At 41.1% G+C, this 26,221-nt stretch overlaps 1 protein-coding gene across 5 annotated transcripts in view; it reads left to right on the plus strand.

Moving 5' to 3' along the window:
• SBF2 (SET binding factor 2) overlaps nt 1-25,688 on the plus strand; it is a 502,981-nt gene extending 477,293 nt beyond the window's left edge. For 4 of the 5 annotated variants that reach the window (XM_067038634.1, XM_059069141.2, XM_067038635.1 and 1 more), the window contains 8 exons: nt 12,536-12,662; nt 14,783-14,910; nt 16,078-16,311; nt 17,401-17,505; nt 18,928-19,121; nt 19,817-19,904; nt 22,734-22,865; nt 23,880-25,688. In XM_067038634.1, the coding sequence (XP_066894735.1) occupies nt 12,536-12,662; nt 14,783-14,910; nt 16,078-16,311; nt 17,401-17,505; nt 18,928-19,121; nt 19,817-19,904; nt 22,734-22,865; nt 23,880-23,978 (1,107 nt within the window). In that variant the 3' untranslated portion in view covers nt 23,979-25,688. Of the gene's footprint in view, nt 1-12,535; nt 12,663-14,069; nt 14,175-14,782; nt 14,911-16,077; nt 16,312-17,400; nt 17,506-18,927; nt 19,122-19,816; nt 19,905-22,733; nt 22,866-23,879 lie in introns of those variants that run through there. The other variant, XM_067038638.1, reaches the window with a different exon arrangement.
• The last annotated feature ends 533 nt before the right edge of the window (nt 25,689-26,221 follow it).

Raw genomic sequence — 26,221 nt, forward strand, 5'->3', positions numbered from 1 at the left:
GGAGCACAAAGGGATGTAAAGGGAAGTAAGGTTTCTACACTTCACTAAAATGTCAACACCAGTTGACCGTAACAAGATATGTAATGTAATACCTAGAACAACCACTAAAAAAGCTACATAAAGACACACACTCAAAAACACTATAGATAAATCAAAATAGAATTCTAAAAAATGTTCAAGTAATCCACAGAAGGCAGGGAAAAGAAAACAGAAAGAAAAAAAAATAGAACAAACTGAAAACAAAAAGTAAAATGACAGACTTCTGCCCTAACATACCAATAATTGCATTAAAAATGGAAATGGTCTAAATAAAACATGATGTAACAGTATGCTTTTTATAAGAAACTTGGTTCAAATATGAAAGTATTGTTATAGAAGTTGTATTTATAATAGCCAGAAATTGCAGGGGGGAGGGGACAAAATGTCCTGAAACAGGTAAATGGCTAAACAAACTGGTGCATCCCTACCATGGAACACTACTCAGCAATGAAAAGGGGTGAGCTGCTGATACAAGCAACAATTTGAATGGATCTCAAGAGCATGATGTTGAGTGAAGAAAATGCAATCTCAAATGGTCACATACTGTATGATTCCATTTATATAACATTCTCAACATGACAAGATTATAGAGATAGAGAATAAATTATTGGTTGTGAAGGTTTGGAGATAGTGGGGGAGGGGAATGGGTGTGACTATAAAGGGGTAGCATGAAAAACAAACCAATTGTCCATCAGCTGGTGAACAGATGAACAAATTCTGGTACATGCATGCAATGGAATACTACTCAGCAAGCAAAAGGAATGAAATGTTAATATACACAACAATATGAATGAGTCTTAAAATCATGATAAATGAAAAAAGTCAGATAAATATCACAAGGGACTTCCCTGGTGGCACAATCATTAAGAATCTGCCTGCCAATGCAGGGGACACAGGTTCAAGCCCTGGTCCAGGAAGATCCCACATGCCATGGAGCAGCTAAGCCTGTGTGCCACATCTACTGAGCCTGCGCTCTAGAGCCCGCAAGCCACAATTACTGAGCCTGCGTGCCACAACTACTGAAGCCCGTGCGCCTAGAGCCTGTGCTCCACAAGAGAAGCCACGGCAATGAGAAGCCTGCTCACCACAACGAAGAGTAGTCCCCGCTCACCGCAACTAGAGAAAGCCCGCACATAGCAACGAAGACACAATGCAGCCAAAAATAAATAAATAAATTTATAAAATAAAATTAAAAATCTCATCACAAGGAGAAAATTTTTTTTCTTTTTATTTTACCTATATGAGATGGTGGATGTTAACTAAACCTATTGTGGTCATCATTTCACAGTATATGTAATTCAAACGATCATGCTGTAGCGTTAAACCTATACAGCGGGGCTTCCCTGGTGGCGCAGTGGTTGAGAATCCGCCTGCCGATGCAGGGAACACGGGTTCGTGCCCCGGTCCGGGAAGATCCCACATACCGCGGAGCGGCTGGGCCCGTGAGCCATGGCCGCTGAGCCTGCGCGTCCGGAGCCTGTGCTCCGCAACGGGAGAGGCCACAACAGTGAGAGGCCCGTGTACCACAAAAAAAAGAAGGAAAAAAAAAAAAAAAAAACCTATACAGCGATGTATACCAATTATTTCTCAAAAAAACAGGGAAAATGGGTAAAAAAGACTACAGACTACACAATATATGATTTCATTTATAGGAAACCCTACAAAAGGCAAAATGGTAGTGGTAGAAAAACAGATCAGTGGTTGCCTGGAACCAGTGGTCAGGGGAGGGGGTCGACTTCAAAAGGACATGAACAAACTTTATAGGATGAGGGAACTCTTCTGTATCCTCACTGTGGTGGTGGTTATACAAATGTATAACCAAATGAACAGTGACCAAAACTAATCAACCTGTAGGCTAAAAATAGGAAAATTTTAGTATATTTAAATTATACTTCACTGAATATGAAAAAAAAATTTTTTAATTAGTAAGTCCAACTTCTTAGTAAACTGGAGTTATTAAAAAAAAACAAAAAACAAAAAACAGCAGCTCTCTAGTTTCTCTAGAGAAAAATTTGCCAGTGTGATACCCAGAGAGTACTTATAACCCTGGCTGCCTGCTTTCTGGAAGCACAGCAGGAAATAGGTCCAGGGAAATCCCAGTTAAGTGCACTGTGCAGAGTTTTACTTTTTCTGTACTGTTTTCAGTCTCATCATTAACCCAGTTGTGCATGGTGTTCCCAAGTCCAGAACTTATCAAGTTTGGTTTTTCCAGAGAACCTCTAATCTCTTGCTTGCAAGAAGGTAGTCATGAGGTAGGAAAAGCTACATGAGATAGGAAAGGACCCTAGAGGTCTCACCACTGCCTCTCTAGACTTACAACTAGTTCTCATTTGTAGCCCCCCCTTTTCCTCCTATATAGGACTTGGGCCTCTGAGTCCTGAGCCTTTCTGGGTTTACAGGGAAAACTGTTACCTTTTCAAATCATTTTCATCCCAGTGTACCTTCTCATCTTGTCATTTTCTGCTATTCTTCCTTCTGTTTTCCATCTTTCTGAATTTTCTTAGCCTGCTACTGTCTCCCCTCCCTTTCTCGCCACCTCATTTTCAACTTTTACCTTTTAAAAATTCCTTTCCTTTAATTGAGGGAGAGTTGCTGGGGACTGAGTTTGTATGGCTGAATTTGGCTTAAGTTAAATACAGTATTAAATGTGTTAAATACCCATATTCAACTTGCAGAATTCTGCATACCTAAATATTAGAGTCAGCAAAAGAATCTATTCACAATCAGTAAGAAATTTCAGTTAGTTCTGAAACTGAAAACAAAAGTTGACTTTTAATGAAAACTCAATAGGTGAATGCTTCACAAACTAGAAAATAATATTGTTCCGGGTCTGAAGACCCCTTTAGTACGATTTCAAATCTGGTCATACTACATTAAAAAAAAATTAAAATATAAATTTTTAAAACTTTGTCTGAACCCTTCAACTTAATACTCTCACACATAGTAACCTGAGTTCAGGCAAGTCATGGCAAAGTGAGTCTATGACATTAATTGCAGTATTTAAAGAATGCTTGGCTATGATAGGTGTCAGTTTTGGTGAAGTAGATTATTTTGTGCTGAAAAGGGACAATTTATTCATTCAAAAACAGAAGACTATAGTTAACAAATAGAGATTTTGATTCTTGCAGACTTAATTATAAGGTAGTGTTTCATCATCTCCTACATAGTGGTTTTAGGCATTAGAAAATGCCTTCTTCAAATACCTTTCAAGTGAACACTAATGCTTTACATGACTCTGGCTTTTGCCAGACAGTTCGAATTAGTGCTATCCTCAGTCTCTCAGGAGCACAAAACAGAGCCAAGCCTCAACAACATTTTAAAAAATAAGTGCAAAATTATGCAGCAGCTAGCAAAACTTCCCCAGGTGGAATGTGTTCCCTGCTTATTAACCATTTCTAACATGCAGAATGCCAAAAGGCAGTCCATGGACATATGCCTAGACTTGCCCATTAGTACTAATAGAGTTACAAAGAAAACAGATGAAGTGCTGATCTCAAATTAGAACTGCCTCATCATATAAAAAGCCATTGTTTGTGCCAGTGTATCCAGGTGTCAGATGAATTATAAATGCTAGATCACAGTTTCATAATAGCAACATCTGGCAGATTTTTTGTTGCTTCTAAAACAAATTGGCTTAGCTCAAATGATATCATTACAGGATGCTTCCTTTTCTTAAAATAGTTGAACCAAATTCAGAAGGAAAATCCAAATACAAAAAAAAAAATTTTTTTACCTAAAATTTCTTTTTAAAATACAATACTAAGGGAAAAGATATGTACAATATGAATGAAAGCATGACGTATACGAAAGCATCTCCTTTATTCCAGCATTAGGGTAAATCTTTGAGTGCATCTTAGAACTTTCACATTATTTCCTACTTTGAGAAAAGCAAGTAACAGTTATAACTTTGCCTTTGAAGTTTATTCAAATTGTAAATTGACTCACTCCGGTCTGGCTTTGTGGTATGATTCTCCTTACAGTTACCATATGCCAGCACTATGTTAGGTCCTATTCCAAAGAGAAAACCTATTTGCCTTTTAGAGATATGAGCTTTCCCTGTGAGTGCATGTGTGAGGAGCTAAGTCGCCCTCACACAGGTCTCTAACTCTAAAATTCACCCATGCATATTGGCAAAATAACTGCAGTTAATTGATTCATGGTGTATTCAAGAGTTTCTGGTGTCTGCCTGCTTCCCAGTCAACTGAAAATTGGCAAAAATTGACACACTCCAAGCTGATTTATAACAAAGCAACTTCACATTAAAGCTTTTAATATTTGACCCCATAAAGTAAGTCTGAGTTTGCCTATCAGTCTCATTTACTAATTTTTGATCTTTAACAAATTATTCAGCCTCTCTGTGCTTCAATTTCTTTATATATGTATATATCTCAGAAGGATTAAAAATCTTACGTGAAGTGATTGGCACAATACAGAAGGTATACAATTAATGTTTATTAAATCTTAATCTGTGAAATAACAAAAACTAGTGTTAGCTACCTATTTTTCTAGGGTGTGTCTAACATGCCCATAATTTAAAAAATGTTGATACCATTAAATATAGGGTCTCTTGTAGCTTAATATTTCTAATTCCTGAAAGCAAAATCCAATTTTAACTTATTATATTTTATTCCCAAAATGTTGATCTTTCCTGGGATTTGAGTCATAGCTTATTTTTATGGGCCTTTAAATTTTACAAAGTACTTAATGGCATATGGGCAAAAAATAAGACCCTATAAATTCATATTTCTCCAAATTCCATTTCAGATTCTCTTCCTATAAATAAGTGAAATTGGCAGATTTTACTCCATAATGGAAAACAAAACCAAAATGCCTCAAAGAGCTTAGTCTTAGTATTTTAAATCTGTATATTTTTTCTCTTCATCAAGATAAATGCAAAATTATTTTGAACAACAGAATCCAGATGATGACTGAAAGAGGCCTAAAACTCTATTCATCAGCATATTTGGGGAAATGCTCACATAGAATTAATTTATAGGCTGAGATGCCTGTCATTCCCAATTCTACATAATACAATAAGGCTAAATTTATTTGAAACAGACTTGCCTTTAGGCCCCCCAGATCATGTGGCCAAGAATAAAGAAAACTAATGAAACCAAAAGCTTTTGTTTGAAAAGATCAATAAAATTAATAAACCTCAAGCCAGACTGATGAAAGAAAAGACACAAATGACCAATATTAGAAATGGGAATGATAACATCCCTACAGATTCTACAGACATTAAAAGGACCATAAGGGAATATAGTGAACAATTTTGCATCAATAAAATTAAAAATTTAGTTGAAATGGACAAATGCCTTGAAAGACACAAACTACCCCACTCACTCAAGAAGAAATACATAACCTGAATACGCCTATGTCTACTAAGGAAATTGAAATTGTAGTTAAAATCTTTCCACACTGAAAACTTCAGGCCTAGGTGGCTTCACTGGTAAATTCTACCAAGTATTTAAGAAAGAAATAATAGCAGTTCTACAAAAACTCTTAACAGAAAATTTAAGCAAAGGGAGTACTTCCCAACTCAATCTATGAGGCCAGCACTACCCAAGTCTGAACAAAGACAGGAAAAGAAAACTATAGATCAGTATCCTTGATGATCATAGAAGCCAAAATAAATTTTTTTAATTAAATCAAATTGAACATTTGAGGAAAAAAATTAAATGATTTTTTAAAGACATCCACGTTAGAAAGGGAGAAGTAAAAAAAAACTATCTTTATTCACAAACAACTTGATTGTCTATGGAATCTATCCCCCCCCCAAAAAAAAAAGAAATAAAGCTACTAGAATAAATGAGTTAGCAAGGCTGCGGAATACATGCTCAGTGTACAAAAATCAATACTGGCAATAAACCATTGGAAAACTGAAACTTAAAAATCATTACCATTTACAACAGTATCAAAAAACATGAAAGAAATCTAGCAAAATACATTAAAGACCTGGACACTGAAACTATAAAACATTACTAAGAGAAATTAAAGACCTAAATAAATCAAGAAATACCTGTTGTTCATGGATAAGAAAACTCAATGTTGTTAAGATGCCAGTCTCCCCAAATTAATCTAAAGATTCAGTGTAATCTCAATAAAACTCCTAAGAGGCTATTTTGTAGAAATTGGCAAACTTATTCTAAAATCCATATGGAAATGCAAAGGATCTAGAATAGCCAAAACAACTTTGAAAAAGAACAAAAGTGGAGGACTAGCACTATCTGATTTTATTATAAAAGTATAGTAATCAAGACAGTGTGATAATTGGTACAAAGATAGACAAATAGATCAATGGAATAGAGTCCAGAAATAGTTCCATACATATATGATATATAGACAACTGATTTTTGACAAAGATGCAAAAGTAATAGGTAGAAATATGATGTTACTTATTGTGGAATCTAAAATATGATACAAATAACTTATTTACAAAGCAGAAACGGACTCACAGACCTAGAAAACAAATTTATGGTTACCAAAGGGCAAACGGGGTGGGGAGGGATAAATTAAGAGTTTGGGATTAGCAGATACAAACTACTACATTTAAAATAGATAGGGCTTCCCTGGTGGCGCAGTGGTTGAGAATCCGCCTGCCGATGCAGGGGACGCGGGTTCGTGCCCCGGTCTGGGAGGAGCCCACATGCCGCGGAGCGGCTGGGCCCGTGAGCCATGGCCGCTGAGCCTGCACGTCCAGAGCCTGTGCTCCGCAACGGGAGAGGCCACAGCAGTGAGAGGCCTGCATACCGGGAAAAAAAATAATAATAATAGATAAAAAACAAGGTCCTACTGCATATATAGCACAGGGAACTGTATTCAATGTCCTGTAATAAACCTTTATATATATATATATATGAAACTGAACCACTTTGCCGTACACCAGAAACTAATACAACATTGAAAATCAGCTGTATTTCAATAAAAAAATTTTAATTAAAAAAATTTAAAGCAATAGGTAGAGAAAACTAGTCTTTTCAACAAATGGTACCAGACAATTGGATTTCCAGATGCAAAAAAAAAATTAACTTTGACCCATACCTTTCATCAATATAAAAATTAATTCAAAAGGGATCATAGATCTTAAATGTAAGATCTACTATAAAACTTGTAGAAGAAAACATAGGAAGAAATCCTTGTGATCTTGAGTTATTAGGCAAGGATATCTTAGATTCAACACCAAAAGCATCATCCATAAAAGAAAAAATTGATAAATTAAACTTCGTCAAAATTAAAACCTTCTGTTCTTCGAAAATCACTGTTATGAAAATGAAAAGACAAATCACAGAGTGGGAGAAAACATTTGCAAATCATGTCTGCTGGAGGACTCGCATCCAGAATATGTAAAGAATTCTCAAAACAATATATAAGAAACAACCAACCTATTTTTTTTAAATGGCAAAACATTTATACTGACTTCGTCAAAGATATATAGGTGAAAAATTAGCACATGAAGATACTTGACATCATTTATCATTAGGAAATGCAACTTAAAATCAAAAAAGGATATTACTAAATACCTATTTTAATGACTAAACTTTTAAAACTGACCACCCCAAGTGTTAGCAAGGATGTGGAAGAACTGGAACTTTCTAACACTGCTGGTGGGAATATAAAATTATACCATTGTTTGAGAAAACAGTTCTTAAAAACTTAAATATACCTACCTATCAGGTGACTCAGCATTCTATTCCTAGGCAGTTACACAAGAGAAATGAAGTCCTTATGCCCATAAAAAGACTCATACATACCTGTTCACAACATTATATGTAATAACCAAAAAACTAGAAGCAACCCAATGTCCATCCACAGGTGAATGAATAAACAAATTGTGGTATATCCATGCAGTAGAAGACTACTTAGCTGTAGAAAGGAATTTACTACTGCTAACCCAACAACATGGATGCATCTCAAATAATTATGCTTAGTGAAAGAAGGCATACAAAAAAGGAGTACATACTTATGGTTCCATTTATATAAAGTTCTAGTAAATGCAAATTAATCTGTAGTGACAAAAAGCAAATCAGTCATTGCTTGCAGAGGAGAGTGCAGGAAGATGCAAAAGGAGCACAAGGAAACTTTGGGGAGTTATATGTTCACTGTGTCGATTGTGGTGATGCTTTCACAGATGTGTGGAGATGTCAGAAGTTATCAAATTGTACACTTTAAATATATGCAGCTTATTGTATGTCAATTATATCTCATTAAAGTTGTTAAAAAAAAATCCTGCGGCTAACAAACCTCTAAACTCTCATGCATTCCCTGTAATAAGTTCTTAGAGGCAGTCTCTTTGGCCTGATCCCATTTCATCTGTTAAAACAATACTTAACAGAAGGAGAGGGAAGCACGTGGATTGTGCCTTGTGGAGACCACTGTGGTGGGATACAGCAGAAGAGGCCAGGTGTCCCATTGACGAGGAAAAAAAGTCAATTAACTGGACAAATTTAGTCCCTGGGATGTAGGACTAAATGTGGAGAAAGCACCAGATTTTGTCTTGTGAATACAATCAGGTCTTTGTTTCTTATTATGGTAAAAAGACATTTCAGAAAATCCCTTGTATTTCTTAATGTCAGATTCCAAATGTGGTTATCTAAGCATTAATCAACCCAGCATTTGATTCAGGTCAATTTGATTTTTTTTTTTTCATTGAACTAATTTTCATATGCTTTTTGCTTAAACTGTTGCTACACAGTTAAAAAAAAAAAAAAAAAATTGTTCAGCATCTTCTCTTCCACTTCCAACAGACCTGATAACTAACTCCAGTATAGGGACAGACTTTTTTTTCCCCAAGCAGTTAGCAACTGCAGGTGCCATTGTGGCACACAGATGCAGACACTGCTGCCCCCAAGCTCTCACACCTTAATGTTTTCTAAGCACCAATTCCAATTCAAGCAAGGCTGGTGCCAGCAGCCTTGGAGAAGTGTCTAGCTTTGCTAACGTAATTGTGGAGTGCAGGGTTTGTGGTGAGGCCAGTCACTCAGTACAGTGGGCTATGAAAGCATTTTTCCACTTGTAGAGGAGTTTTGCTTCTAGTCCTAGCATCTGATGTCCCTGAAATGCCTGTAAGTTCAACTTAAGGTCGTATTCATTATCATTTCCATTCTACTTTACCTCAGAAGTGGGTCATTAAAATTATATTCCTAAGCATATTAAATATCAGAATAATCAAGGAAAGATACAGTTATGTGTGAGGCAAGTGGGTTTTATGGAGAACAGTCATTGAGAGAAATGTTTTGTTATTCTGGAGCGTTGTTTAATAAGTTTTAAAAGAGTTTTTAGAACTGTCATGGACTGGGTCAGTGGAAATAGCCCTGAACTCTTCTTCCCCTGGACACAGTGAGCCAAGGGTGTGGCCTGTGATTACCAAGGTTTATTCCAAGGGCTGTTGGGGCAAAGTCGTTCTTGGAGCTCACCCTGCCCAAGCACATTGCAGATTCTCCTCCCTGAGATTCTCAGCTTGGTAGAGAACCAAGTTCTATCCTCTGGGACCTGTCTCCTTCTTCTGTCCCACCACCCACAATCCAGGTCACCCCCCTCCATCATGTGCGCACCAGCCCCTTGAGGTGGTGCTACTGATTCTGAGCCAGGAACCCAGGCTAAAGAGTTTAAGTTCTAAAACCTAGAATATGGCACACAACCTCGCTATTCAGAGCCACGTCCCAGTTGTCTCAGGGAAAGCATTCCTGTCCTGGGGAGACCAAAACCAACTGGAAGGGCAGTGGCTCAGGTCAAGAAAGCAGGTCCACAGTATACAAGCCCATTGCTTAAGAGTCAAACTCTGTTTCAATACATCTTCTTAACATCCATTTTATGTTGTATTACTTATGATCTAAAATTTTAGTTCAGTGTAAAAGCCAGAAAAAATGTTATAGGAAAAAAAACCTTTAATCATCACAGAAAACTAGGTTTCTAATCAGATGATAAACATTGATAAAATCACTGATATCCAGATCATGACTTTAAATTCCCACTGATCTGTTGGGTATCAACATACTGCACACATGTCTGCTCCGTTTGGCTGACCAAGTGTTGGTCTACATTGCCAAATTAAAACATGGAGAGGAAAGCTGGCTTTTAGACAGCCTGCCTGCAGTATTCATTTGAAACAGCTTTTAAGTAAACACAAGTATGATTGGAACTTATCTCAACCAAGTAAAATTCTCTAATTGGTCATGAGAGAGTGAGCAATCCAAAGGTGAGATTGCTGGGTGGACTGGAGAGCGTCACAAGGTCATCAGCCTATCTTCTGCCAACATGAGATGGCTCCATGGAGTCTGCGAACAGGTTGCCTAAAGCACACTAGAGCTCAGTGACCGTTCCGGACTCGGCCTTGCTCCCACCCTCCCATGTCATTCCCTCATCCTTATTCCTCTCCCAGTGAGTGACCTCACTAAGTTACTGATGGAAAATTAATGTTAAAAGGCGTAAGCTCCTCCCCCTTCCCTTGGCACTTGAACATACCTTCCTTTTTATCTACTCTTCTGTCCCTCCTTTTTTTTTTTTTTTTTTTTTTTTTTTTGTGATACGCGGGCCTCTCACTGTTGTGGCCTCTCCCATTGCGGAGCACAGGCTCCGGACGCACAGACTCCGTGGCCATGGCTCACGGGCCCAGCCACTCCGCGGCACGTGGGATCTTCCCGTACAGGGGCACGAACCCGTGTCCCCTGCATCGGCAGGCAAATTCTCAACCACTGCGCCACCAGGGAAGCCCTCCCTCCTCATTTTTAAGGCTGTTCCCTGTTTCTGGATCCTTAGCCTCATTCATTCTTGCTTTCCCAGGGCCTTACTCTCTTAATTATCAGCTCTTTCTCCACAGTTTATTCTCTCCCTTTTGGCTCCTTCTACATTGCCCTCAGACAGTCACACATTTCTTTTGTCAGGAAAACGTCTCTTGCTGTCCCCCCAAACCACCACCTTCTCTTCTCATCCCTGTCACTGCCAAACTTCTATAAGTATAATTTTTCTTATGGTATTACACACTCTTACACCACAAATGCCTAGAAAGCAAGAACCACAACTTATGATAATTTGCATATCAAGTATCTAGCACAGTATAAAGTAGTGAATGGGGCACAGACCGAGGAGCCTAGCAAGCCAGGGTTCAAATGTGGGCTCACTAGTTGCTGTGAATGACCTTGGGTAAATTATTTAATCTTGCTCATCTTCAGCTTCCTCATTTGTAAAGTGGGGGAGGGGAGGGTAATAATTCTCATCTTCACAGGATCTGAATAGACATTTTTCCAAAGACATACAAATGGCCAAAGGTACATGAAAAAGTGTTCATCACTCACTAATCATCAGGAAAGTACAAATCAAAACCACAATGAGACATCACTTCACACCTGTTAGAATAGCTGTTATCAAAAAGACAAGAGGTGGGCTTCCCTGGTGGCACAGTGGTTGAGAGTCTGCCTGCCGATGCAGGGATCACGGGTTCGTGCCCCAGTCCGGGAGGATCCCACATGCCGCGGAGCGGCTGGGCCCATGAGCCATGGCCGCTGGGCCTGCGCGTCCAGAGCCTGTGCTCCACAGCGGGAGAGGCCATAACAGGGAGAGGCCCGCGTACCGCCAAAAAAAAAAAAAAAAAAGTTAAAAATAGAACTACCATATGACCCAGCAGTCCCACTTCTGGATATATGGGAATGAAATCATTATTTCAAAGAGATATCTGTACTTCCACATTCATTGCAGCATTATTCACGATAGCCAAGAAGTGGAAATAATGTAAGTGTCCATCTATAGATGAATGGAAAAAGAAAATGTTATATATATAAACATGAGAAATTCATTCAGTCATGAGAAAAAAGGAAATCCTGCCATTTGCAGCAATGTGGATGGAATCTGAAGGCATTATGCTAAGTGAAATAAGTCAGAGAAAGATAAATACTGTATGATCTCACTTATAGGTAGAATCTACAAAAGCCTTACTCATAGAAATAGAGTAGAATGGTGGTTACCAGGGGCTGGGGGCTGGAGAGATGTTTGTCTTCCAGGTATAAGAGAAGTAAGTTCTGGAGAGCCAATGTACACCATGGTGACTATAGTTAACAAATGCTGTATTCTATACTTGAAAGTTGCTAAGAGAGTAGATCTTAAATGTTCTCACCACCACCAAAAGAAAACAGGTAATTGTATGAGGTTATGGAGGTGTTAACTAACCCTCTTGTGATAATCATTTCACAATAGATATGTGTATTAAATCATCACATTGTACACCTTAAACTTATGAATTGTTATATGTCAGTTATATCTCAATAAAGCCGGAAAAAAATAATGCCTATCTTGCAGTGTTGTTATGGAGATTATATGAGATTATGTTTATAAAAAACCCCTAGCATGGTGTCTGGCAAAAGGCTGGTTCCTTTCCGACTTCCACTCATGGTAGGGATTCAGTTGTCTGAGTGACCACATGGTCTCCTGCATATTTCAGGTCAGCATGGCATCCACTTTTTGTTCCATTTGATTCTTATGCTTTTCTTTGCCTTGTGTGTTTCAGGTTCACAACCAGTATCCAACTGAGTTTGAATTCAATCCCTATTACTTAAAGTTCTTGGCTTTCCACTATGTGTCTAATCGCTTTAAAACATTTCTCCTGGATTCAGACTATGAAAGATTAGAGCACGGTACGTGTTTGCATGCTCTTGTTCCATCTTTCTTGTTAGTTTTATGTGTTTTTAATTAAAGACACTAATAAAGTAACCACCCCCAAGTATGGCAAGGCCACTTTAAGGTTTTACTCTACAAACTACGAAAGTAGAATGGACATGAATGAGTGAGGTTATGTGCTGTGTTAGCTCTTAGGGGCTGCAAGTGGTCATCATGTAGTGCCTTTGAAGAGTTAAATCTGCTTATTACTATTTTATTATCTCCAAGCAGTATCACTGTTTGTGGAGAAACACTTGACTCATAGTTTTTCCATCCCTGGTACACTCTGGTAGGTAAGCTGCCTGCCCCTGGGAGCAGTTTGTATAGCAGTCACGGCCCTGGGCTCTGGAGCAAACAGAATAGTTAAATTTCAACACTGCCAGTTACCAGCCAAGTACTTTGGACAGGTTAGGTACCTCTCTGAGTTTCCTCATCTTTAAAATGAAGATAATAGTATCACCCACCCCTTTGGGCCAGGATGATTTAGGAAATATTTGTAAATTTCTTAGCACAGTTGCTAGCACAAAGTAAGAACTCAACAAATTTTAGACATCACCACTGTTATTATAATTTTTAATAGCAGTAATAGTTGTAAAGAGTAGATTCTCAAAAGCCAGTCAGCCCCTGTGAAAACGTTTCCCCAAGGGGACTTTTACATTCTTACTTTTACTGTTTTTATAGGGAGGGGAAAAGGGGGATGGATACACGAGTATTTTTGTTAAGAAGACAAGTAAATAAAGAAAATCAGTATATTACATTTACTATTTTCAGTATATTATATATACCTGAATATTCATAAAGAAGACTCTCTTAAGGGCTGAAAATATTTACTAATGTTCTCAGTTTAAAATATGAAAGCAAAGAAATAACTGCTTTTCAGTGCATGCTATTAAAATTATCTAGTATGATATTTCTTTTGGTAAAGGAGACAGCACTGATGAGACCATTTCCTTTCCAGTTTGTACTTCCAGGCCTTTGTTGACTCATAAAATTGTCATTCCACACATGATAATCAGAAACCTTAATTTTTTAAACACCCGTGTGTTGGGAACACATTAAGTAGAGCTGGTTACAGTGGACATTAGAGTCACTTGGAGAACTTTTTTAAATGACTGATGTCTGGGGCCCATCCTCAGAGATTCTGATTTAATGGGTCTGAGGTGAGACCTATAGGCACTGGGATTTTTTTAAGCCCTTTTTTTTAAATGAGTGGCCAGGGTTGAGAACTACTCTTCTGCACTCTACAGTTGAAAGGTAGAGAAGAAACATTAATTAGTCTTGGGGGCCCCTCATATTATAGGATTTTGTGCAGCCTTGGGCATGAGACCTTCTTTTATGATAAATAAAATGCTTGTTGACTTTTGACTGGATCTTTTCATTCAAAGCAAGACAGCACTGCTACGAGAGGCACCCTTCCTGGCCTTTTAAAGAAATACCTCCTGCCTCACCCTAACACATCTTCCTCTCTATTAAAAATAAAGTGGGCTCATGTGAGTAACAAATTGACTGTTTGAAAGGTACGAATATAGTACCTGAAGTGCCCCCCCCTAAATTCAGCTTTTGTGTTTAACTCATCCAAGGATACGAACCATATCCTTCTGACATCCAAAGTCTCCATGACCATGATTTGTGGTATATATAAACTACCAAAGAAAACACTTTAAATAGCTTCATAATAAACATCCAACAAATAAAAAAGAAACATAAAATGTTTTTAACTGGGTTTCATCAAATCATTTTCCTTCCATTTTCTCTTGAAAAATGTGTAGAATGTCTCCTGGCATGGACCTCTATGAATCTAGATATAGACACGGATGTCGACTGGAAGGGAGTCATGCTGTCCTGCTAAATGCTTGGGAAAACTTTATCCCAGGTTTTCCTTCCATTTGGATTTGTCTCCATATAGCTATGAAGTCCATTCCTATCTTTAGCTTTGCAGTCATTTTCCAAGGCTTCTGCACGTGCACTGCTGTTTCTAGAGCCATGTGAAATATTCCATTTTTCATCTGCTACATACATCATATTTTTAGGCAAACTGTTGATTTATTTGACTTTTGTTTTGCTGATTTTTTTTTTTTTTTGGTGGGGGGATTTACAGGAACTTTATTTGATGATAAAGGAGACAAGCATGCCAAAAGAGGAATTTGTATTTGGGAGTGTATCGATAGAATGCACAAGAGGAGTCCCATTTTCTTTAATTATTTATATTCACCAGTGGAAACAGAGGTACAGAAAGAAAGCATTTATGTTTCATTTTTGGAATATTTTGTGTTAAAGTTTTCCTTACTTTTTGAGCATATATAAGCTGTTTAAGTGTTTTATAAACATTCGACTAAGTTTCATACCAGAAGCTATTTAAAAGTTGATACACTATGGGTTTAGGTTATGATGGAATGGAGACTGATACCAAATTCCTGACCACAAAAATTAGGAGCTGGCCCCCCAAACATAGAAAGGATAACTTCAAGAAAGTCAGAGCAAGTCAACTTTCCCTGGGAAGAAAGAACAAACAAAACTTGAAACCTTAGCAGGTCGTGTAAGCAGAAAAGATTTCCCTAAGTCCGTTTGTACCAAAGCCATGGAAGAACCCCTATGAGAAGCAGGGATGTTTGTAGCCCAGCCCAAGAAGGATGACCTCTCAGGGACGGCCATCCTCTGCCATGCATGTCTGCATGAAATAGGCTCTGCAGTGGAGTAGACCACCTACCTTACTCAGGGGAAAGAAAAGGCCTGGCCCTGGACCCCATGCAGTAGGACCTCACCCTGGCCTTTCTCCAGATGTACCCTTCTCATGAGGTGAGGTGTATGAGAAACCAAGGGTACACACTTGGATGCCTCTCCTTCATCTAGACCATGCTCTGGCACTTCAAGATTCCTTGCCCAAATTCAAGTTACTCACCATACCACTTCCCCAAGCCAGTGAATGTATCCCTAAGCCAAAAGGGCAGCTAAGGAGTAGCTGTTTGGACAGGGAGTAGACAAGAGTTTAGCTGCATGGGCTGGGGTATGTACACATGTTCATAAGAGACCCTCAGAATATAGGACAGAGCTGGGTCAAGAGGAGGAGGGCTTTAGGCTAAGAACTGGGAGCTGGGACCAGCTTTCCCAGTGCCACCATTTCCTGGTGTAGAATTCCCAGAAGTCCAAGAATTCTCAATTGGAGCCTGGCCTTCTAGGTCATTAGGAAGTTATATTTGTCAAGGTAGGAGCATAGAACATATTTTATCTAATAGTTTTATTGATGTATAATGTTTAAATATATAGATATATGGTATTTGAACCTCTATTCATACTTTTTCCCTGGACCCTACAATGTTAGAGGCTGGCCTGCCAGTAAGCTTGGGGCACTTTGGGTTCAAGATGAAACTATATTTCAGAATTTTCTTTATACAGGCCCTGAAGCCCAATGTAAACGTTTCCAGCCTCAAGAAGTGGGATTACTATGTAGAGGAGACCCTTTCCACAGGGCCTTCATATGACTGGACAATGCTGACCCCTAAGCAGTTCCCCTCCGAAGACTCTGAACTGGCCAGAGGAGCTGGGCCCCAGAGCCAGAGGAGAACAGTGTGGCCGTGCTATGATGATGTCAGCTGTGCTCAGCCCGATGCTCTCACCAGCCTTGTCAGTGTAAGTCAGCTGTGTGTAGACACACTCCTAGGGCACCAGGGGACCTGGAGGCACATGAGGCCTCAGGAACTGAGCTTAGCTAAGACTGGTTCACCAGCTCCTGGACATAGCTCTCCTTACTTTGGGTTAACGTTATAGCTAGCACCACAGGAGTATGAGGACACCAGATTTGCTCCCATGGATCAGTGGGGAACCAGACTCCGGTACTGGCAAAGAGTCTCAGTAAAAGTGAGCTTTTCAGCGTTAGAAGGAAGCATTCAAGCAAATGGAGCAATTTGCAGCCTTGCAGCTGTTTTAGCTGGCCAAGCAGCCTGAGTCAGGCCTGGGTTATGGCTTTTGTGGGTGCCTTACTTCCTCTGGTCAGAAGTGTGGGTAGCTGATGGCCTGATGGGAGCACTGCCAACCATCTTCTACAAGGAATATTCTGGAGTGAAGCCATCCTGGCAGTAGCTACCCTGATGAGAACAGCAGTCCTGAGGAAAGGGTTTGAGCCCAGATATGGGCCAAACAGTTCCGGAAGAGTCTTCTCTGTCCAGTTTACTGACCAGGAGGAACACGCTTCAGTGAAAACACTGTCACAAAGGCTGCTGCTCTGCTCTCCAGCTTCCCTGTCTAAAGGAAACTCCATTCCTTGGGCATTTATTGGTTCATTCTTTCTACATCTGGTTTGAGTCATCAGAGTTGAGGGGTTCCTCTGTCAAGGACAGACTTCTCATATACCTCAGCTATTACAGTTTGGACACCGGCCCAGTGTTTGACCTTTTGCTGTGGCCATCGGATGTCCTATGGGCTGGCCAAGGGTGAAGGTGTTTGGGATATTTATTTCATCTGTCTATTTAAGCCATCTGTACAAAAAAGCCCGGTTACAGATCCTAATAAATCATCTTTGCCACAACGCATCACACCAGCTAGAGCTCCCACCTCTGTATTCCTGGCTTGGGAGACTTCTGAGGCGCCATGCTTACCATGGGTTTTCACTGCCTTCTGGCCATGCTGTTCATCTAATACGGAGGGGGTGTGGCTCTGGGGAACAGCCTGATTTCTATGAAATACTTATCTGTCAGAAGACTCCTTTTAATTACTTTGCAGGAAATTGAAAGACTGGAGCATAAATTGAACCAAACAGCTGAGAAGTGGCAGCAGCTATGGGAACGGGTAACTGTGGACCTTAAAGAAGAGCCCAGAGCAGACCGTGTGAGTTGGCAAAGCCCTTTGAAGAGCTATTTCTGAGCTTCTGGAGGGCGCTAGGTCAGGTGGGGCCTCTGCCACAGGTAATTCAGGAGGTTTATGGCCAAAGGGAGGGTCATGCCCTGAGGGTCCAGGGCAGAAAGCTCCAGATGACTGGGTACTTCCTGAGTGTCTCGCTTTACCACAGTGACATAATACTTATATTCCAGGGCCCCCGTGTCCAGGGAAATTACTGGGTTCTTTTCTATCTCAGCGCCTCTGTGGTTTCAGCTGATATTCTACCACGTGAGGGAGAAGGGGAATGCCAAGACCCTGTTTGCGCCAGAGAAATAATCAGAGAAAATGAAATGTTTTAAGTGAGCAAAATATGCTGCTTTCTGTTGTTCACAGCCCCTTTTTGTTTCTGAATTAAGAAACATTTATCGTAAAAATATTTTAAAACCAAATACTCTGTTTTCTGCTTTTCACAGCCCCTTCACCTGTAGGATGGGGAAGGGCTGTGCTGAGCACCGTCCACCCTTTGCATTCTGCTAACCCACAGCGAGGGCGTGGTGCCTCAGCGCAGGCACGCTGGGACAGGCTCAGATCACACAGCTGATATGTGGGGTGGCCACCAGTCAAACCCACATCAGATTTGACTCCAAGTGCAACAGAAGGGAAGTTAGGACAGATGAGTGTTCTGAAGAGCACTTCAGGAAAGGAGAGGTCGGCAGGGTCAGATGTCACAGAGGAGTCAAGGAGAAGGGAGTATAGAAGAAAGCCTCCAATGTGGTAAGAAGGGGTCCTTGGGGTGCCTTCTCTTGCCTTCAGATGGCAACTCAAGAGCTGTTATCAGACAGGCCACAGGTAGGTGATCTCTTACTGCTTTTTTTCTCAGAAGAATAAAATAGTTTCTTAATTTTTTTTCTGATTATGAAAGTGAGATATATGTGTATTCCTTTAAATAAGACAATAAACAGAAAGTTATGAAATAGACAGAAATCACCCAAAATGTATAACCTAGAAATAAACCACTATGCCATCAAACTTGTTTTATAATTCTAAACACACATATAAAAGGGATTTACTATACATGCAGTTTTAAAAACCTGCATTTTTTTTTTTTACTTAATATGTGGCATACATGGCCTGCAGTTTGTAACTGTATGTAAATCAGCATCATTTTTAATGGCTGTCTAGAAGTCCATTGTATGGAAATACCTTTTTTTTTAAAGCAGTTCCATAATGATAGACATTTAGGTGGTTTCTAGTTTTCTGCTAGTTTCCTAAAAAACTCCAGGATAAACATCTTTTTATATATATTTGACATATACATACATACATATGGTCCAGTTTTTTCCTTGAGGTAAATTTTTAGAAGTGAAATTATCGGATCAGTTGCTTAAAGTCTTTGGACAGCTTTCCTAGCTCCTGTTCTGTCTTTTTCAGCCCCAGAGACACCCTTTGGGCTCCCCAGGAATTGTGTCTACCAACCTCCCTTCCTATCAGAAGAGGTCTCTGTTGCATCTCCCAGACAGCAGCATGGGGGAGGAACAGAACGCCAGCATCTCCCCATCCAACGGAGTGGACCGGAGAGCAGCCACGCTGTACAGCCAGTACACGTCCAAGAATGATGAAAACAGGTTGACGTTGCTGAGCCCTGCCGGGTGTACTGAAAAGGCTCTCCCCACCCTGCCCTCGGCCACACCGCAGGCCCTTTAATAAGCTAGGCCTGTGCCGTGCCGCCTTCTGTAAACTTAAAATGGATCCGCTTTAATCCTTTGTTTCTGTTTTAATGCGTTAGATGGTTCTTGGAAGAGAAAAAGTCAAAATTACAACTAAAATAATGCCAAGAGGTTGTAGTTATTTGTGGCGGGTCCTGATTGCTATTGTCTCATGTCTGCCAGATCTCTTGAGGGAATATGTGTTAGTGAGCCCTTTTTCAGGGGCAAACTTCAGAAACCCAGCACACACTCGCTCAAGCAGAAAGGAATTTACTCACATAAATCGGGAAGGCCAAAGTGCCAGTTTCTCACACAGCATCTTCAGGCTTCTGTTGTTTGCCAGCTCTGCTTTCTCCTATGGGCTGCATCTACCCCAACATGGTATAAGAAATGGCTACTGAGAGCTCCAAACCTCACAAGTTTGGTAATTCCAGCAGAAAGAGGCAGCCTTTCCCCAAAGGTCTCATAGAAAAATTCTAGGGGGAGCTCTGATTGATCTTTTTTGGATCATCTGGGGGAAATAGAGGCTTGACCAACAAAAACAACAGATATCCCCTTTACAGCGCTTTTTAAATGAAAAATCAAATTAACTGCTATATCATCTTTATTTCTAGGTCCTTTGAGGGAACGCTCTACAAAAGAGGGGCTTTGCTGAAAGGTTGGAAGCCCCGCTGGTTCGTTTTGGATGTAACAAAACATCAGGTAATAAATACCATCACAGCCTGTAGAAATCACTTCTCCCTAGGCTAGGCTCAGTCCCCGGCTGCTGTGTGACTCCCAGCAGAAAGGCACAGCCTTCATGTACTGAGTGCTTTCCTAAGGCCTCTCATATGCTGCCTGAGGCTCCTCCATGGACCCAGTGAGGGGCAGTAGTCCTGAGCCTGAGCGCAGCAGCCTTCTGAGAGAGTGCGGTGTGTGCAGGCAGAGGCGGTGACTGCCGAGCCCAGAGCGTTAAGAGCAATAGAACTCTGCTTTTGAATGCTCATGTTATCTCCTGCTGCCTGCTCTTAAAACCCAGGCCAAGGGCTTCCCTGGTGGCGCAGTGGTTGAGAGTCCGCCTGCCGATGCAGGGGCTACGGGTTCGTGCCCCGGTCCGGGAAGGTCCCACATGCCGCGGAGCGGCTGGGCCCGTGGGCCATGGCCGCTGGGCCTGCGCGTCCGGAGCCTGTGCCCCGCAGCGGGAGAGGCCACAGCAGTGAGAGGCCCGCATACCACAAAAAAAAAAAAAAAAAAAAAAAAAAAAAAAAAAAAACCCAGGCCAAGAGAGGACCTGAGGTTTTCAGCTTGTTGCATACCACATGCACATACAGAACCCGTGCCTATGGATACTCCCCAGAATACAGATTACCTTCACCTTTGCAGCATAACGCATCCATTCAAAATCGAGGGTTTTCACTTATTCAACAGACATTTATTGAACACTTTATCTGTGCCCATCACTGTACTTGGTACTAAAGAAGGCATCATTATCCCTCAAAGGTGACAGCAACAGAGGATGGAGGGAGCCCTGAAATAGGCAGAAGGGGTTGTGCCCACCCAAGCCTGAAATCCACAGTGGGCAAGTACTAGACTGGACCTCCCAGACCACGCTGGGAAGCCTTTTCCCCACTGCTAGGTTCTTTGCTGTGGCTGTAGCACCCTGCACGATCCTGAGTGTCAGAATCTTTGCTCCAGTGATCTTGGTTGGGGTGGAACCCAGCCCTTCTGCACCCTTCAGTAGTGAGAGTTGCATGGCCTCTCACGTAATGACCACAGACCTCACTCTACCTTGGACCTGACCAGTCAGTCTTGAGCAGCTTCTCAATGCATTTATGTCCAACATGGAGTCCGTTCAGAAAGATACGGACTGTTACACCAGTACAGTGCTTTTGTTGGACCTGCATCTAGATGACTCCTGACAGATGAATACTTTGCATGGGGACCCCCTTTCCCTCTACTCAAGGAGTTTCATAAAGGTTACACAGAATCTTTGTGGAAGAATATAGAGAAGTTTTTACAGATATGCAATGGAAGCCCTTTTTAGGGGGCTGGACTTTAAACAACATTGTCTCTGAAACCATAGAGCCTACACTGTGTAGAAAAGTTCCATTAAGTCACTAAATATAACAGGAGAATGTCATAATTTTTCTATAATTTACAATTACACCAAATTATATTTGCATTCTTGCCAGTCTTTTAGATTTCTTTAACACGAAAGGTATATGGTTTTTCTGTTTAGTCCTACTCATACTATGCCTGAAGGGAGAGGCAGAGAAAAGTCTGAGGCCAGAACCACAGAGACGGAGGCGCCAAACACATTCCTGCCATGTAGATTATAGAGAGTGAAGTCCAGACTAATTTAGTTAGAGTGATGTCCAGTCCTTACACACAGTAACCACTCAACCAAATGTTGAGCTATTGTTTTTCAAAAGTCATTTTATATCTACATGCTATCTGGAAACTTGCTTTTTACGGTATGCGGGCCTCTCACTGTTGTGGCCTCTCCCGTTGCGGAGCACAGGCTCCGGACGCGCCGGCTCAGCGGCCATGGCTCACGGGCCCAGCCGCTCCGCGGCACGTGGGATCTTCCCGGACCGGGGCACGAACCCGTGTCCCCTGCATCGGCAGGCGGACTCTCAACCACTGCGCCACCGGGGAAGCCCGGAAACTTGCTTTTTAAATATAAGATAGCTTGAACATATTTTCCTACCAGTTCATAATAGATCTTATCATTTTTGAAATGTTGTATAGAATTCCATATTATTGATGTACCATCATATAATTAACCAGTACCCTATTGACAGATATCTTTTCAATTGTTAGCTAATAAAGGCAGTGCTGAAGGAAACCTCTTTATAGGTGTGTCTTTGCATGCTTGTGGGAGTGTTTCTGTAGGATAAATTTCTAGAGGTGGGAAAGGTGTATCAATAGGTATATAAACATTTTAAATTTTAGTTTATATTGCCAAATTGTCCTCTAAAAGGCTTCTGACTAATTATATCCCCACTAACAGTGTTTGAGAATATGTAGTGCCTTCCATTCAACCTGAATATTGTCAGCCATTTTAATATTTCTTAATCTAAGTGAAAAGTGAAATCTCATTGATTTCATTTACTTTTCTTTGATCAGTTAGGTTGTTCATCTTCTCAGATGTTGATAGGTCACTCACATTTCTTCTGTGACTTGCCTGTTGAAGTCCTTTGACCATTTTTCTATTAGATTGTTTATCTTTTTCTTCTCAATTCTAGGAATTTGGTATATATTCTAAACATTAACCCTGTTTTATATGTTACATATTTTTTTACAGTTGTCAGTTGACTTTTTCTATGTGTAATACATTTATTTGTTCAAATTTCAAAAAATATATCTTTTTCCGCCTTTCTCCCAGCTGTCTAATTCCTCTTCCTAGAAGCAACCAGCGTTTTTAATTTCTTGTCTGTTCTTCCAGGCATAGTTTAGCAAGATGTGGGAAAGTATTCAAATACATTTTGAAAAGCCATGCTGTCTTCCCTTTCTGTGTCTCTTATACCCCATGTATCTTTTTGGTTCCAGCTGCGATACTATGACTCGGGTGAGGACACAAGCTGTAAAGGCCACATTGATCTGGCTGAAGTAGAAATGGTCATCCCTGCTGGCCCCAGCATGGGAGCCCCAAAGCACACGAGTGACAAAGCTTTCTTTGATGTAAGTCGATCTTGTCTTTTCCTGGGTCTGTTTGCACATGATCCCTTACAATCCATCCACCTCCAAGAATCATGGGGCCTCAGAGCAATTGGTGGTAACTGCACATGGGTCACAGACCCACCCCGGCTGTGGGAATTGCTACAGAGCTTGAACCCATCACCCTTCATCCCCAAACCTGACCTCTCCCTGCTGTCCACATGTCTCAGAAAGGCTGCACATCGCTTTGCACAAAAGACTCCTTTAAAAGGTATCCAACTACACGTGGAAGCAGATGAACTCCTTGTTAAATATTGTTAGTTATTCACTCACCCCTTACTGTCGAGAACAGATATTACTTCCCTTTGTATCCATTGGTCTTCATGCTTGATCATCCACAAAAAAACATCCTTAGTCACACATGATGACTGTCTGCCCTAACATCTTCAGCAGTCCTTAGGTGGGCCTTGGGGCATTTTATGGGCCACATGATAGGGGACTTATCTAATCCCCAGAGCCAAGCAGGACTTCATATGGAACACAGGTCATACTCTAGGGCCCTGCTCAGGCTATGAAGCCATTTCCCTGACTCTGGGCTGCCAGTGTGGCCCCAACTGAAGACTTAGAGAAGGGGATGGAAAGGGGACATGAAAGCCAACCCCATCATGGTGTGGATGAAGCTCGGCCTTCCTGGTGCCTGTGCTGCATTGGTGCAGTGCATGGACGGGGCCAGAGACTCCAGCCATTCCTGACCCTCTTCCTCAGTCAAGGAAGGCCCGGGAAGATGCAAAGTCAGGCTTTTCTAGTGTGTCTCTCTTCTCTGCCAGGCCCTTCTGTTGACATCCCCCTTGACTTTGGGGGCAAGGAAAGTATGATGACTCTAAAGGCAATGACAGTATGAGAGTGGGAGGCAGAGAAAATAACATAGGTGCTGGGGCAGCACAGAAAGGGAAGGTCACAATGTTTATTGACACGCTTGCCCAAAGCCACAGACTAGCCCTGCCCTTCATCTCTGGTTCTCTTCATTTGATTTTATAGCTCAAGACCAGCAAACGTGTGTATAACTTCTGTGCCCAGGACGGACAGAGTGCCCAGCAGTGGATGGACAGGATCCAGAGCTGTATCTCTGACGCCTGATGCCCACGGTCAACCCAAACAGAAGAGGGAGGAGGGGCTTGTGCTGCCAGATAGGAAAAAAGTGTGTGAGTCCTTGAGAAGCTGACAGCTTCCTGCTGGTTCTGATGAGTCATCCTAGAGCCTAAGGTTCTCCTACCCAGACTTACCCATTCCCCTCTTTTAGCAGTTGCTAAGTCTGCTTAGCCTGAGTGGATGTGTTACACAGGTCTGGTCAAGAGCCCTAGGCCCTCCCTGTATCTTGCACTAGGTTGTTCTAACAGGGTCTTCATGGTTAGGGATCAGAAGAATATGCTTCCTGAGCCAACCGTCATCCATCCTCTAGGCAAAGTGGCTACCACCTAGCTGGGTCCTTCTTCATGAAAGATAGATCCTTTTTGTTCTCCAAGGTCCTAATATCCTTGGAGAGTTTTCTGACAAGCAAAAATCAAAATCCTCCAAGACTATCTTCCATTCTGCATAGAATAGATTTCCCATCAAAGGCTCCAATTCTTACTGCCTGACCTTAGAGATGCTCAGTTCTCTGGTGCTGTCAAAGGTGCTTCCGTGATACCTGCTCGACCATTGGGGTTCACAGCAAGACCATCAGTGCTCGGTGGCAGGCAAAGGGGGGCACACAAGATTATCCTGATGGAAAAAGATTGTCCAGAGAATGATGCAGTAATCACCGGGCCAATGCAGGAAAATACTGCTTCCAAAGCACGGAACTTTCTAGGCCAAAGGTGTCCTGAGGATGCAGGACTTTGTGTTCCCATGTATTCTTCTGCTCCCTGACAGCTTCTTACACAAAATAACATGCAAAAAGCTGAATGCACTAACTCACAAAACAGACACTTGCACTGAACTAATAAAGTGGAGATGTTTGAGAGACAGAAGCCAGCTGTTTATGACCACACGACCCCTATGACAAGGGCTGTGTAAACCGAGGTCGCACTGTGGCATGACTGGATACCCAAACGGCACCTCTGCACGTGAACAGTAGGGACTTGTTTGGTCTTTAGGTTTTCTTTACTTTTGATAGCCTGCCTTTGTTCAGCTTAAGACACCAGGAATGCTGTTTCTTACGGCGCACAGAAACAGCTTTTCTGCAACGGCCGCTGCCGTTGGCTGGAGTCGTAGGTAGCTAGATCATTACATTTGTTTTGAAATGTTAATATGTTAAATACCAAACTAATATTTCAAAAATATGTATATATGAGTTCTTATATCCTTGTTTTTCAGATAGTCTGCTTATAATTTAATATAAAATTAACTAATTCATTCATAAAATTTCAGTAGTGAAATGGTTCCCTTTTTAAAAAGCCACTTTGTAGATTAAAAATAAGTCAGATTTTCAAATTTAAAATTATCTACACACTAGAAAATAGAATTGTGTTAATATATAAGAAATTGGGGGATGATAAGAATGAAGGATTTTTCTATCATTTTCATTTTATAAATTGCCACCTGTGAAAATGGTTTTTGCACATTATTTGTATTTTTCTTTGTATATGAAATAATTTTTTGTACTCTGTAAAATATGGAGCCCGTTGTACCCTCAGCTATTTGAGACTTTACACAGTGCTTCTTTTGTAACTGGATTCTTGTAACTTTCATGAAGGCGCTACATGCCTTGCATTCACTAACCACCTTGAATTAAATTTATTTCTTAAGAAAAAGCATCCCTCATTTACTGAAATAAAGTTCACTGTGCATTGCTTAGCACTCAGAAGGCAACATTTATGATTCATACGTGGGGCGAAAAGTTCAAGGGTAAAATGCAGCATAACCCATTTCTTGCCTTGGTTCTCTTAATGTCATCACTGCCCTTTGCTCAGGAAGTAACCAGAGACACTGGACAGGCGGGCCTGAGCTTCTGGGTTCTGGACGCACTGCTGCAGAGTTTAGGTAAGAGACCTGAGGCCACCACTCCCACCCTGAGCCGCCAGTGAGCTGTGTGAAATTGGTTAAGGCCTTTACCTCTTCCCACTTGCAGTTTCACCAACTGTGGCACATGGCAATTTGTGAGAACTTTAGGCAGGAGAAATTTAACTCTAGTTTGGAAGGAGGTTTTTCTGCTTCAGGAAATAGTTAAACAGCACAGATGAAGGATCAGTGCTTTCAGTTCTGGACAACACTCCCTCTAGATAAGCCCTTGGAGTTTACCTTGGGGACTCTAACTACACCTCGAATGGAGCCATCAGAATGCAGGTTCTCCTCAGGGCTGAACCTCTAAGTCTTGACATCCAGGAGCCCTCCCTGAGGGG

Source organism: Kogia breviceps, chromosome 7 (assembly GCF_026419965.1).
Source record: "Kogia breviceps isolate mKogBre1 chromosome 7, mKogBre1 haplotype 1, whole genome shotgun sequence".
Lineage (NCBI taxonomy): Eukaryota > Metazoa > Chordata > Mammalia > Artiodactyla > Physeteridae > Kogia > Kogia breviceps.